At 39.8% G+C, this 14,254-nt stretch overlaps 1 protein-coding gene across 1 annotated transcript in view; it reads left to right on the top strand.

Annotated features, from left to right (window-relative positions):
- The first annotated feature begins 278 nt into the window (after positions 1-278).
- The window catches only part of LOC120739368 (nuclear receptor ROR-alpha A-like), a 165,516-nt gene continuing 151,540 nt past the window's right edge, over positions 279-14,254 (top strand). Inside the window, exon 1 of the mRNA XM_040041127.1 lies at positions 279-916. Within this exon, the coding sequence (XP_039897061.1) occupies positions 766-916 (151 nt within the window). The 5' untranslated portion in view covers positions 279-765. The remainder of the gene's footprint in view (positions 917-14,254) is intronic.

Raw genomic sequence — 14,254 nt, 5'->3', positions numbered from 1 at the left:
TTATCAAGTATGTATGACCCAAAAAAGGTCCCTCATTGCTCCATTGTAATGCAAGTGATAGGTAACAAACTGCAGTGATATGTTCTGCGCATCCCTGCGGTGGTGTAGATATATACATTTCATACGAAACATTTTTGAGTTAAATCAAGTGGAAAACTGCAGATTCTTGAGTGACAGTGGGAAGATAGTAAGACATGAAAGTAAGTCCTTCTTCTCTTTTGCAGTTTTGCAGCAATTTTGGTTGGATTGAACTGTTTGAGGGGTTCTGGCCCCTGAGTTGTACGCTTGACAGCATTGCTTTATAGCAATGAGGGCCTTTACACAAATATTCATATGTGTTCACAGCAAGAACCTTTACTTTGGGTGCTATTTTACTGATAATGTGTCAGAAACTGACAGTCAGAAACTTTTACATGGTTCACACAGTGTGCAGGAGCCCAGCTGTCTTTGCAACAGAAACACTCCAACCTGCTCGCTACTTTGACAGCGCTCGCTTCGAGACTGCAGCCTGCCCGTGTGTCAGCCTCCAGGGAGGGCAGCCGAGCTCTCTACAGCGCCGCCCTCCCTCTCTCTCAGCCCGGCTTCTTCTCCTCCAAACGGCGCTCATAGTAGCGACCTGACGGCCGCTCAGCAGTCGCGCTTCTGCCGCTGTTCAAACACACCACCACACCGGCCGTTCGTGGGGGTTTTGATATTTCAGTAGCAGGCACCGACCACAGGGGGAGATCCGGTTCGTTTCAGGGAGTTTTTGTTTTCGGTTGATGGATGGAGTCGTCCCCGCAGGATTCAGCCAGCGAGGCGAGCAGGAGCGGCTCCGAGCCCGCTACATCAGCGAGCCTGGAGACTCCGCACCTCACACCGCCCAGGACACACAGCTCCTGCGGCTCCAGCTCCTCCGGCTCCAGCTGCGGCAAAGGTAGGACTGCTAATTCTAAAATGATGATTATTATTATTGATCTCGGCTACATCTGTCACAGCTGTGAGTGTGTTTGAGCTGCAGCAACAACTTCAAACGGTTTGTGGAGCAGTTTGATGTGTTGGAGCGCAGACATCCACTGACACGTGCACATTAACACCTCTGTGTGAGAACATCACTTTGATGTGGACGGAAAATGTCATGTTGAGCTGAAGGCATTTTATTTAACTTTAATTAATAAATAATAAAATAATCGACTTAAAACGTGAAAGTGAATGAATGTCATACCCTTCCTGTTTGGCCGTTTTGCTATTTTTTTGTTCCAGTGAAAGGAAATCGTCTTTATAAGACTTCAGTTTTTAAGACAAACGTGTTCTTACTGTGTTAGCAGCTTGTGTACACCTTTCATGTCAACAATCAGTCCGCTCCAAAAATGTTTTTTCTTTTTACAGATCAGTAACAAAGAACATGAAGCTATTGAACAAAAGTAGAAATTGTTGATTCATAACAGGAACACAGTGATTTGTGGCTCTTTTGTGGGGTGGCTGTGGCTCAGGTGGCAGAGCAGGTGGTGCTTTCACCTGGTGGTTCCATCCCCGTGTGTCCATCAGATATCTTGGGCTAACCCCAGGTTGTGTCCATCAGTGTGTGAGTGTTTGACAGAAAGCATAGAAAAAAGTGCTGTGTGTCGTCAGAGTGGAAAAGCACTGTATCAGAACTGGTTCATTTGTTAAACCCTGCTGCTCCAGCTGTGTCATCCAGATTTGAAATTATGAGGCGCAAATGTCAATTCCTTGTTATTTAGAAAATGACAATTTTTGTTGAGAAACAATGATTTGCGAGTTGTTGCAACAGTACATTTAACAAAAGACTGAACTGGAGGCTGTTACAACATTTAAAAAAAGATCGTAAGAGATCTAAATGAGTAAGAAGTAGAGTCAAAGGTACACAAAGAGACTTGAAATAACCAAATAAAGTGACTTAAAATGATCACACAAAGTCTCATGACAAGTCCACATCGACTACAGAGACTTAAAACCCCCAAAACACAGAATCATCCACAAGGAGACTCAGTACAACACCAGGGTCTGAAGACGGGCACAAAGAGACTCCAAACAACTCCAAAGAATCAGAAAACAGCCAAACATTCAACACAACCACAGAGATTTAAATCAGCGACAGTTAAAAGAACCACAGACTCAAAACAATCAAAGAAGGACTTAAAACCACCACGGAGTCTCAAAATAACCACGAAACAAGTACTAAGAGGTTCAAAGTAACAGCTACAGTCTCACAACAGCTAAAACTACTACAAAGACTTTGAAAACAACCACAAATATATTGGTGGATATGTTTTGCAGCAGAATTATATTTTACATGTTTTTATTATTTGATGGTCACCTAAACAGAGTGTCACGCTCTCACTTGCATGCAGTAATTAATACCAGTGAATGAAGCCATACGTCCCCTGTGAGCAGCTCACGGACCTGACGGCAGATTTTCCTGCTGCTCATTATTGGTATGCAGCCTGAGGAGAGAGAGGCGGTCAGATCGAACTTCATTGAGTTTCTCGGAGCAGAGTCGGTTACGTAACAGCTGTTTGAGGAGAAGGAGAAAAATCACAGTGAGTGTTTGAGCTGTGTTGAAATGGAGACGGGCAGATAGTGTGACTGTTTCTGAGACATGCAGTCAAAGCAGAGCCCTGAGGGGCAGAGTAAACAATGAAAGGTAAATAAAGCCAAATAAATAAAGCCAAGTCAATGGGTCAGATGCTGTGTTCAAGTTTGACTTGTAAAAACTGAGATGACTGTGGGGTGTGTGAATAAGAAAGGAAAGGTTCCCGTTGAGATGCAGAATTAGAGTCTTGATAAGGTGATGAAGCTGGTCCTCCATGAAAGAATAGCGACGGGTCCTCTCAGTGCTCAAAGTACAATTTGTCACTGAATGTCAATCCTGAAATCAGGGACTCGGGATTTCTGGGACTCGTCCCAGCCTGCTGTTCAATCCGAGCACATATTAATGGCTAAAAACTGGTGTGATAACATTTCACATTTGTTTTGTGAAATGAATAATCATGTTCAGGACACAATGTAGACATTTTCTCCTGAGCAGTGCTTACTGCATATTTTTTACATAAAAGGTTTTGCACAGAGTCTTGCTGGTACGCTAGTGCAGCTTTATCCACCCACAGCTCTGTGTGCATCAGTCAGTGTGTGGTGTACAGTAGGTCTTGGTGCAGCTCTCACTGCTTCAGCCTTCAGACACACCTCTGCCAGTGTGGGGAGAAAGAGAGCAATGAATGATTTATCCTACAGTAACTGGAGAACATAAGTAGGACCCGCTGAACAACAAATATAAACAAGTCATATCACATGAATACTTCTTCTCCTTTTTTAAAACATCTTAAAAATTCTGATGGTTTAAGATGTTTTAAGGCAGGGGTGTCCAACTCCAGGCCTCGAGGGCCGGTGTCCTGCAGGTTTTAGATGTGTCCTTGATCCAACACAGCTGATTCAAATGGCTAAATGACCTCCTAATTGTGTCTTGAAGTTCACCAGAGGCCTGGGAATGAACTAATCATCTGATGAAAACGGCGTTTTGTCTATGCTCCACATCCACACTATTGTTTTTCATCCACACTGAAAACGCTTATGTTCCCGTACTGCGCATGTGTGAAACATAAGATGATTCAACCTGCCCTTTATTTACTTTCCAGCTCTGTGAAACGTCGCGGCAAAATGTCGAGGTGGAGTTGCTGCGAGTAACACTAGAGCACAAAGTTGCAAAAACGAGTGGGAATATAGACTCACTTTATATATATATAACAAAACAACTGCTGTACGATGCCGTCCGCCATCTTAGTTGAATTGGTCACATGACTGCACTACATGACTAAAATGCGTCATCGTTTTCGAAAGCCTCCGTTTTCGCCGTCCACACTGCGACATGAAAACAGTGTTTTCAAATGTATCCACTTTGGAGGGCGTTTTCAAAAAGCTCGGTTTTGCTTGATCAAAGATGCCGTCTCAGTGTGGACGGAAGGCCGAAACAGAGAGAGAAAGATGCGCTTTCAAACGTATTCGTGTGGACATGGCCTAAAGCCTTCAGGACACCCGCCCTCAAGGCCTGGAGTTGGACACTCCTGTTTTAATGTTTTTGGGCCTTTCAGCCATTACTGCTGGATAAGACAGTGAAGCAGACAGGAAAGGACGAAGAGAAAGTAAAGAGGTCAACATGCAGGAAGTGCATGTCTGTGGTGGCTTTGCAGCATATGGGTGCCTACTCAGCCTGGTAAGCGAAACTAGCGCTCAGTTCAAGATGTTTAATTTTTCTTCTTTTAAATACAAATTTACCTAAGCCTCTCTTGCTTAGGCTTGACTGAATGTCAGTGAAAGCCTGGAATAATTCAATAGCAACCATGCGGGATCACAACCAGAATCAGTGAGCACATTCTGGACGTACAGTCTCAGCGCCTTTCAACAGTACTTACAATAGACTGACACCTTGACTCCTCTGCGCTCACTTAATAGATACTGAATAGGCCATTAGAAGTGACTAGTGATAAAAGCTTCATGCACCACGGGTCCCTGATGATGAGATCATTTTACACTGTGTGTTATGTGTTTACTTTGTAATGTAAAGGTATGTAGACTTTTTAAAAGGCATCTTTAGGTTGAGATAAATCAATCTGGCAATTGCTGTCACGGTTTGAGACAATCATATGACCCCCTATGAGCAAGCACTTTGGCGAAAACTCCCTTTTAACAGGAAGAAACCTCCAGAACAACCAGGCTCAGGGAGGGGCGGGGCCATCTGCTGTGATTGGTTGGTGTGAGAGAAGGAAGACAGGATAAAGACATGCTGTGGAAGAGAGACAGAGGTTAATAACAGATATGATTCAGTGCAGAGAGGTCCGTTAGGCTTGACTGGTACACCATAGATCTACACCATATTAAAAACCTAAAACTCAAACGTTTAACTTCATTATGACAAAGATTCTTTGTGTGATTAAGCAAACTGTAAGCTTTCTTACAGAAGCTTTTCTTACAGCTTCTATGTTAACTCCCTCTGTAAATGTTCTTAGTCATTTATCCACAACAGGGTCTTTTGCCTCTTGTATTCAGAGGCAGAGTACACCATGGACATGTCACCAATACGACCCAGGGCTAACACAGAGTTACATCCACAGACTGACCAGGAACCTAATATGCATCTGTTTGGACTTTGAAAGAAGCTGGTGTACCTGTAGAGAACCCACATACCCACAGGGAGAACATGTAAACTCCACACAGAAAGGCCCGTGACGGTGCTGACCAATCAGAAATGTCCAGTGAATTGTTCATTTATCAACTAGACAGCTTGATTTGGAAACTGTAACTGCTAAACAGTGCTGAGTAACAGTTATAAAAACATGAATTTCACGGCTGCACAAACTTCCTGCATGGTCTGTAGCATGCAGCAGCACATTAATTGTGGTAGTCAGTGCAGCTCACTCCTGTAACTGACGCTTAGATAATAACACATCAGTCATGAAATGGTGTGTTAGAGATGGATGATTAAAGCAACTGTGATTTTTAAGTTCGTTATGTGAAATGAATGAATGACTGTGTTAAATAATTTACATCACAATTGCCTGATTGTGGTTTTTGCTGTGTTATCGTGGCTCGTGAGGCGCTTTGACAGTCATTCTGTTCAGGATCCAGCCCCACCAGCGCTCTGCAGCAAAGCAGAATATCCATTCGTTTCATCAGCATGCAAAGAAGTCAAAATAACTGAAGCTGCTTTGGAAATCAAGAAGACATGGATATGAGTTTCTTTAATGTGCAAGTTATAATACAATGGAATAGAATTTTTGATCTAAAACAACAAGACTGGGTTTATTAAAAGTCACTTGAAATTTTACTTGAACCTGACCTTTGACCCCAGAGGTGCTGGTAAACAGACACAACTGCCTTGCAGCATATTTACACAAACACATTTGAGGTGTGACGGTTCATTTGGGCAGAGTGTTGTTACACTGACTGACACCAAATTTGAGCTTCCACGGCAAAGTGTGAAGAGTTGCAGGGTTTTTATCATTTTCATTTCCTGTGTTGATGCTGATGTAGACTTCATGTCTGGCTTTCACTCCCTTGAAAGGACCTCACAATATTTATCATACGTTACTAATTTTACAGGCTCTGTCTGTCATTTTTACATTTCTTAATAAGTAGTTTTCTTTTATTCTGAGCCTTTGGCATGGGGGTACAGTGATTAGCAGGAGTGGTTAGCAAGAAGGTCCTGGGTTTGAATCCAGGCTGGGGGCTTTCTGTGTGGAGCTTGCATGTTCTCCCAGTGTCTGTGTGGGTTCTCTCCGGGTACGCCGGCTTCCTTCCACAGTCGAAAAACATACATGGGGTTAAGTTAACTGGTGATTCCAAAATTGAGCACAAGTGTGAATGTAGGCATTAACGGTCGGTCGTGGGTGAAGTCTGCCTCTTGCTCTGTGATACCTGGATTAGATTCCTGGCAATCCTGAAATAACTGGATGGATGTTTTAATAAATGGCAATCACACAAAATCTCAAAATCTAGTTGTAGAGCATGTATCTATGGAGCTCTATGGAGAACATGTTGTGGATTATAGTGCTGCAGGAATGAGCTGTAAAAAAGTGTCGACACCCCTCATTTCACTGTATTTTGCTAAGAAAATTGCAAAAATGTGTCAGTATTTGTATGTATTGCAAACATGGAAATTCTGATGATCTTGAAAATCAATATTTGGTCTGACCACCTTTGGTCTTCGAACAGTCTGAACTCTTTGAAGCAAACGTTCCTGTAATATCTTTAAGTGGTCCCCAGGAGTAGTTCAGCAGGTTTCCTTCTTTGGATGTTTCTGCCTTTTGTTCTGTTTCCTGTCCAGTTGACCCCACATTGCTTCAACAACGTTCAGTCTGGGCTCTGGGGAGGCCAACCCATGATAGTGTTTCTTTTTGTGTCCTTCTATCCAAGTATGCTTTTATATTGGCAGTATGTATGGGATCACCATCATGCTGAAAATACAGCTTTTGCCAATCAGGTGCTTTCCATCAGTTTTCAGGATTTCTCAAACTACTGCCTGAAACGCAGCTTCAGCCTGTAACAGACCTCCTGCTGTGATGTGCTCTCCTCTGTGCATACTTGAGACATTTTGAACCAAAATTCAAATGTGGATTCTTTACTCCATAAACCTCGTTGCCACTGATTTTCAGTCAGGTTCTTGTGGAACATGAAATACATCAGCTTAGTCTTCCTGTTTTCCTTCTTTACGAACAGCAGCTCCTCCACTGAGACCCTTTTTCATGTGAACAGCAGACAGACGGTCCTGTGTCAGGTCTTTGCTGAATTTCTTCCTATTCCTTAAGAACATGACTTTCAGGTATTGTTGATAGCTGTAGATCAGATTTTAGACCTGATAATTTGATGTAAATTATTGTAATGTTTTACAATACATCACTGTAACAAAGTCTCTAAAGATACTATTTAAAATGTTTTTGTTGTTAAGTTGTCTGATATTTTCAGTAGTTTGCCCTTGAGTTAGATGCCCTTTTAATGCTTGAGTCATGAGTCACATTCAGTGTTAAGTGGTTTAAAAATCTGAACTGGAAATTAGTGAAAATGCAGCCAAGGTCAAGAATAAGAACGTTGAAAGCCTGGAGAACTACTCCTCGAGATTAATTCAAAAAAATACACAAAGGTCTGGCTGCTTGGAAGCAGAACATAAAGACTTGGGCAGTAAAGTAAGTTTAAACAGTTTTACACTTTCAGTCCCTCATCTCAAAGTCATTGTCTGTTGTTTCCTTTTTGTTTTTTTGAATGTCTGAAATTAAATCAGGATTTCTCCTACAAAATAAAACACACAAGCAAGTGCTCCTAAAATGTGAACCTATTTCTTTTTGGTGTACAGTTTATCTGTATTTGTTTAGTGTTTGTAAAGTGCACTGAGCCCTGCAAATCATTCACAAGATCATACATTTGGCATTACTATTGAAAAAACATTAAAGCAATAACATATCCTTTAAAAAAAGAAAAAATATAATAAAAATATCGACAATAATATTAGACGCTGGCCGGGACATTTTTATGTCAGATGTCCTTTGTGACCCCAAAGAGGATTTGTTTCTCCAGCTGAAAAAGTGAGCGTAATCCACTACACTACGAGGCAATTAACAACAAACTGTCAAAATATTTAGAAAACAATGTCTGGAAAATATCAATTTTGGAACCAAATAAACTTTTAGAAGAAACAAGAAAATTTAAGAAGATTTATGAGGATTAAAATTAACTACATTTTCTCCCTTTGTACATAAACTGTGCAACATTAAAAAAAATGTGCCCAAAATATGGTTGGAATAAAAAAAATGAATTATAATCTTCAATGCCAAGTGAGTGTCCAAAAGTGTAAAGTGTTCAACTCATGTTTGAAAAAAGTTAATTTACGATTTGAAAAGGTCATAAAATGTTACGTATTGGTATAAACAAGGTGCTGCGAATCCAGAAAAGTAACTCAGCTGAAGCACATTTTTCTCATTTAAATCAATTCAAACGAAACGTATGCGTAGTTGAAATAGAAAGCACACACTGCTCAGTCGTACACTCTGGTGGCAGTACTGCTATTTCTGACGGTACTTGAAAGCAGCGGGCGTGTTACGTAACAGGTCTCTGGCAGAAGGGGCACAGAGCCAGAGCCTTCAGTGTGGGAGAGTGAAGGCTTTAAAAACCGAGCTGTGAAGAGCCTTAAAGCTGAATGCTAACTTTCTGACACTCATTTGGGAGAAGAGGAGCAGAGCTCTCATTCTGTGTCTTCTGTCACATTGATTTCACTTTGTTTTGATTTCACCAGCTTTTCTGTTTCCCTTATTTCTGATTACTTAATTTTGCCCCTATATGTTACATATCTCACTGTCTATCCCTTTTTCTGCTGCCTAGCCTGTCCTGTCTCCCCAATTTAAGTTTGTATATTGTATGTATTGTCTGTATGGTCGACTAGGTCTGTCGTTTCAGCTGCAGGCAACTGCAACTGACAAATAAAGCTGATCCTTATCCTTCACATTCATTGTGCTGTGTTTATGCTGTTTTCATGGCTCTTTTATTGGGATGTCAGAAGGTAGAGCGAGTCGCGCACCAATCAGAAGATCGGCGATTTGTTCGCTGGCTTTTCCGTCCTACATGTTAAAGTATGCTTGGGCAAGATGTTGAACCCCAAATTGCCCCTGATGCATTCGTGTGTGTCTTAATGTTAGAAAACTCACTTTGGTATAGGGAGGGGAAAAAGCTCGTGTAATTGGGTGCATGCAGCTTGAGTGCTCAGTTAGAGTAGAAAAGTGCTAAACCAGTACCAGACCCTTTACTTGTTGTTAATAATGTTGTAGTGTCATACACTTTTTACTTGTATGCGGTCTCACAAATGAACAAAAGTGCGTCACCCATTCATATTTTACTCATGGCCAAAGAGAATGCTGCGTTCACCTACAGATGATAAAATAAAATGTATGTCACATGGATCCAAGTGGACCCTCGTCACGGGTGGGTAATGCAGACCAAGTGTGGGTGCCTGGTCTGAACTGACAAAAGCCTCTTCAGGTAACAACAATGACATATTTAACTACTTGATCAGAAGGTTGAGGGTTCGATTCCCCTGAGGTACCCCTGAGCAAGGTACCATCCTTACACACTGCTCCCCGGGCGCCCAATGGCTGCTTCACTGAGTGAATGGGTTAAATGCAGAGAGGAATCTCCCCACGGGGATCAATAAAGTACACATTATTATTATTGTCACAGACGTTCTGAAACTGCAGGTTTAAAATTCTTAGCCTTCCTCACAAAGCTGGAGGCACACAAATAAGACCACATCTGTTCGTAGTTTTGTACTTCTGCAGTTGTTTTGTCCTCATATTTTCAGCATTTGTGTCCACAGAGCTTTGATGTCATCATGTCTTTGTCATTTTATCTTCTTTTTTCTCTCCCCTGTTGTCTTCTTTTCCTGTGGGACTGTGATGGACCGAGTTGAAAAAGCAGGAGTCCCCCAAAAATTATATTTACAAAAGTAATAAATGTTGCGCTCATAAGAGAGGTCAAAGACACAAAACTCAACCCAGGCAAAGGACCGCAAACTTAACCAGGCAAAGGACTACCCAATCAAACATGACTGACCTCAACATGAAATGACACACAGGGGTTTATATAATGGCTGATCAGACCACTATGACATACGAGGGGTAACTAAACAAAACACAATCGTAAACAACAAACAATGCAGTATAGTCTGGTTTGTTTATAAACTAAACACCAAAGAAGGAAATCAAAACTACTAAACCCTAAATTCAAATATTTAATTAAGTACAACTACTTTGTTTTTAAATTAAAGAAAACACACATTCTCCCCTTCAGCAGGAAGTGGTGGTGCGGTCCAATTATCCCTCATTGCATTTAGTGGTTTCAAACCCTGTCCACCACCTTTTGTCTGGCAACTCCCAGGGATCATGGCAGGTAAGAAGTAAAAGAAACAAAGGTTAGTCAAAAATCAAGTTAATGAAATAGTATGAATACATAAGTAAACTAAATGTGCGCGCTTACAAATAGAACAAATGTATCCAAACCAGTCAACAAAGTTATTGGAAACTAAAGTGTGTTATTGTGTTCAAATGAAGAAATGAAAATACAAGAACGAAACAGGAGCACCAAGAGTTCAAAACATAACATCCATAATACACACACAGGGGCTCGAGAAAAGGTCCAAAACAGAAAGTCTATCAGATCACAGGAGCTCAGGGGGTGATCCATACATAGTTCAGGAGGCCGACCCGGAGGACGGCAGCACTGGGGTCCAAAGCAGTTCAGTTCAGGGGGTCGACCTGGAGGTCACTGGCACAAAAGTCCAGAACAGGGCAGTTCAGGGGGTCGACCATGCGAAAAGCAGCGGCGGCGGGGCAGGTGAAGCAACTCCAGAGGCCGAAGGGCAGCGGTGGCGGCCGGCCACGCGGCAAGCAGTGGCGGCGCCAGAGCAGGTCCGGAGGCCGACCATGCGGAAGGCAGCCCGGCGACGACCTCGTTCAGGGGGCCACCCTCGACGGCAATGACGTCCAGCTAAAAGCCTGGAAAGTATAGATGGCATGATACCACTTTTTTTATGTCCGATACCAATATCATAAATTTGGATATGATATCCTTGAGGCAACTTTTGTTGTGATTTGGCGCTATATAAACAAAATTGAATTGAAATTGAATTGAATATCTGCCGATACCGCTATAAATCCGTGTGTTTTTTTAATCAATAAAATGTTCTTTTTAAATATCTTGCTGCATTTTGTATAAGTTGATACTCAAGTTTAAAAAACAAAACTAAACTAAATCTATTCTGTTATACCTGTATGCAAAAAATACACTGCAAAATACAAATACAAAAATATTTCATAGTTCAGCAAAACTGATCAATCTAAGAAACTTAAACCTGCACCATCCTCCCTATTCTGGTATTTTAAAGAGTAAGCAACCTAACTAATAGGGTTGCCAACTCCCAGCAAAAAAAAAAAAAAAAAAAAAGGGGAACCACCCCCCACCTCATGATGCTTAATCGACATAATCAACTGTAATTTAATGCACGTGTAAAAAAAATAAAAAGCACAGAAATCAATAATTTTTCTACAATAATTAAATAGATTCAACATCTTTCTTCAACAGAATTGCAGACTGCACAGATGGTATCTTTCCAAAGGAAAAAGTACTATAGCTTACTAGGGTATATTAGACTTAATAGTTACTATATACAATAATGGACTTCTATACATGTTACATCAGATGAAAACTTTGGGTGTAAAATTCGGATAATTATTTATTAAAAGTTATACATTTTAAATGAGAGCAAGAAAGAAAAGTATGTCTTTGTGCCCCCTTTTCCCTGTTCATGCCGTATTGGCCCCCCTGGCTAAACTTTGCTAGATCCGCCCCTGCACAGTTACCAGCCATCAGCTACCTAGAAAAAGATCCTGGTGTAGAAAGTAATATTAAATAAATTCTAACAACAGATTATCAAGCTTAAACGTGCTGCTGTTCAGCCGCTGGTTTCCTCTTTCTGGCGCAAAGTGGGCGATAAACAAACAAGAGAGACAGACTCGCAACAGAAAAGCTGATCAGCTGATCATTAATCAGTTTCATGATTGAAGTAGCAGCAGAAGAGGGAGGGAGAGAGAAGAGGCAGTCGCTCCATATATCGGTTGTTAAGCTTAACGTGGGAATGCTTTACAAGCATTCAGAGATGAACTTACACACTTGCCTTACTTCTCTCTGGGATTGATTTATTGATTGATTGATTTATTGATTTATTGATTAGCATTCAAATTCAAATCTCAGTGAAAACAGTGAAAAAAACAAAACAAAACAAACAAAAAAAAAACAGTGAAAACAGAACAAAAATCTACCATAAAGAAAGAAAGCATGAGACAAGGCTAATCAAAAGGTATTGGCTGAAGCATTTGCTTATTACGCCAACCCTTTTCACAAAATATCTTTTTGTATGCAGCTCCTGTACACAGGGCTTGAAGAAAATAATAAAACAAAGCAAAAACCAACCAAACAAACAAACAAACAAAAAAAAAAAAACAAAGAAAAAAAAAACTTTCCACCTTAGATAAGTAACTACATCAAAGCAAAAGAATCAAGAGGTTGTTTTTTTTTTCTCCTTTTTGCTCTTTTCATTCTTGATTTATATATTTTTCTATTACTCTATTTTTAAACATGTTTTTAAACAAGGAAAATGAACTACACCTTTTTAAATCACTGTCATAACTATTCCACAGGTTAACTCCTCTAACAGAAACACATCTCTGCTTTATATTTGTCCTTATCTTGTTTTTTTTAAAGAAATCTGTTCCCCTTAAGTCATATTGACTCTCTCTGACTTTGAACAGCTTCTGAGTACTGGGGCAAAGCAAGTTATTTTGTGCTTTATACATTATCTGTGCCATTTTATATTCAACTAAATCATAAAATTTCAGGGTATTCAGATTAATAAACAAAATGTTAGTTGGTTCTATATAGTTTGATTGGTTTATAATTCTTATAGCTCTTTTTGTAACTTCAAAATAGGAAGAGTGTTCGTTTTATATGCATTACCCATATCTCCAGACAGTAAGTCATATATGGAAGCAACAGAGTACAATAAAGTGTGTATAATGATTTTTTGTTCAGGACATGCTTTGTTTTATAGAGAATAGCAATGGTTTTTGACATTTTTGTTTTCACGTGGTTTATATGAGACTTCCAACTCAGCTTATCATCAATTATCACTCCAAGAAATTTATTTTCGTACACTCTTTCAATTTCAATTCCATTAACCCTTATTTTAGATACATTTTTCATTTGTCTAGTGCCAAAAATAATCAATTTTGTTTTCTTTATATTTAATGATAACTTATTTACATCAAACCAGTTTTTTAATATATTTAACTCCTTTTCCGCTGTAGTCAGAAGCTGTTCTAAGTTTTTACCTGAGCAGTACAGAGTGGTATCATCAGCAAACAATACACATTTTAACAGTTTGGAAACACTACATATGTCATTTATATATAATATAAATAATTTAGGGCCCAGCACAGAGCCCTGAGGAACACCACAAGTTACCTTCAACTGCTTAGATTTTACATTATTGAATTCGACATATTGATATCTTTCATCCAGGTAACTTTTCATCCACTTGTATGCTATCCCTCTTATGCCATATCTCTCTAGTTTATTCATTAATATAGAATGATCAATTGTATCAAACGCCTTTTTTAAGTCTATAAAAACACCAACAGTATATTCCTTATTATCTATTGCATTAGATATCCCTTCAACAAGTTCCATCACTGCCATCGAAGTGGACCTTTTCACTCTAAAGCCATATTGGTTATCACTTAGGAGATTATGCTTCTCAATATATTTATCAAGTCTATTAACAAATAACTTTTCTAAAATTTTTGAGAACTGTGGGAGCAGTGATATTGGCCTATAATTGGTAAACTGACATCTCTCTCCGTTTTTATGGATTGGAATAACTTTTGCTATTTTCATTTGTGAGGGAAACACACCAGTTTGAAAGGACAGATTACAAATGTATGCGAAAGGTTGCACTATATATTCTATAATACTTTTAACTAATATCATGTCAATACCAAAACAGTCAGTGGACTTTTTATTTTTAAATGCCTTCACAATGTTAATTATTTCTCTATGAGTTACAGCACCAATAAACATGGAGGACACATTCTGAGTAATATGTTTATTTAGGTCGTTATTATTTCTTGACTCTGGAATTTCTTTTGCTAAATTAAAGCCAACATTT

This window comes from Simochromis diagramma, unplaced genomic scaffold, assembly GCF_900408965.1.
Source record: "Simochromis diagramma unplaced genomic scaffold, fSimDia1.1 OVJJ01000321.1, whole genome shotgun sequence".
NCBI lineage: Eukaryota > Metazoa > Chordata > Actinopteri > Cichliformes > Cichlidae > Simochromis > Simochromis diagramma.
This window is presented reverse-complemented; position numbering and strand designations above follow the sequence as displayed.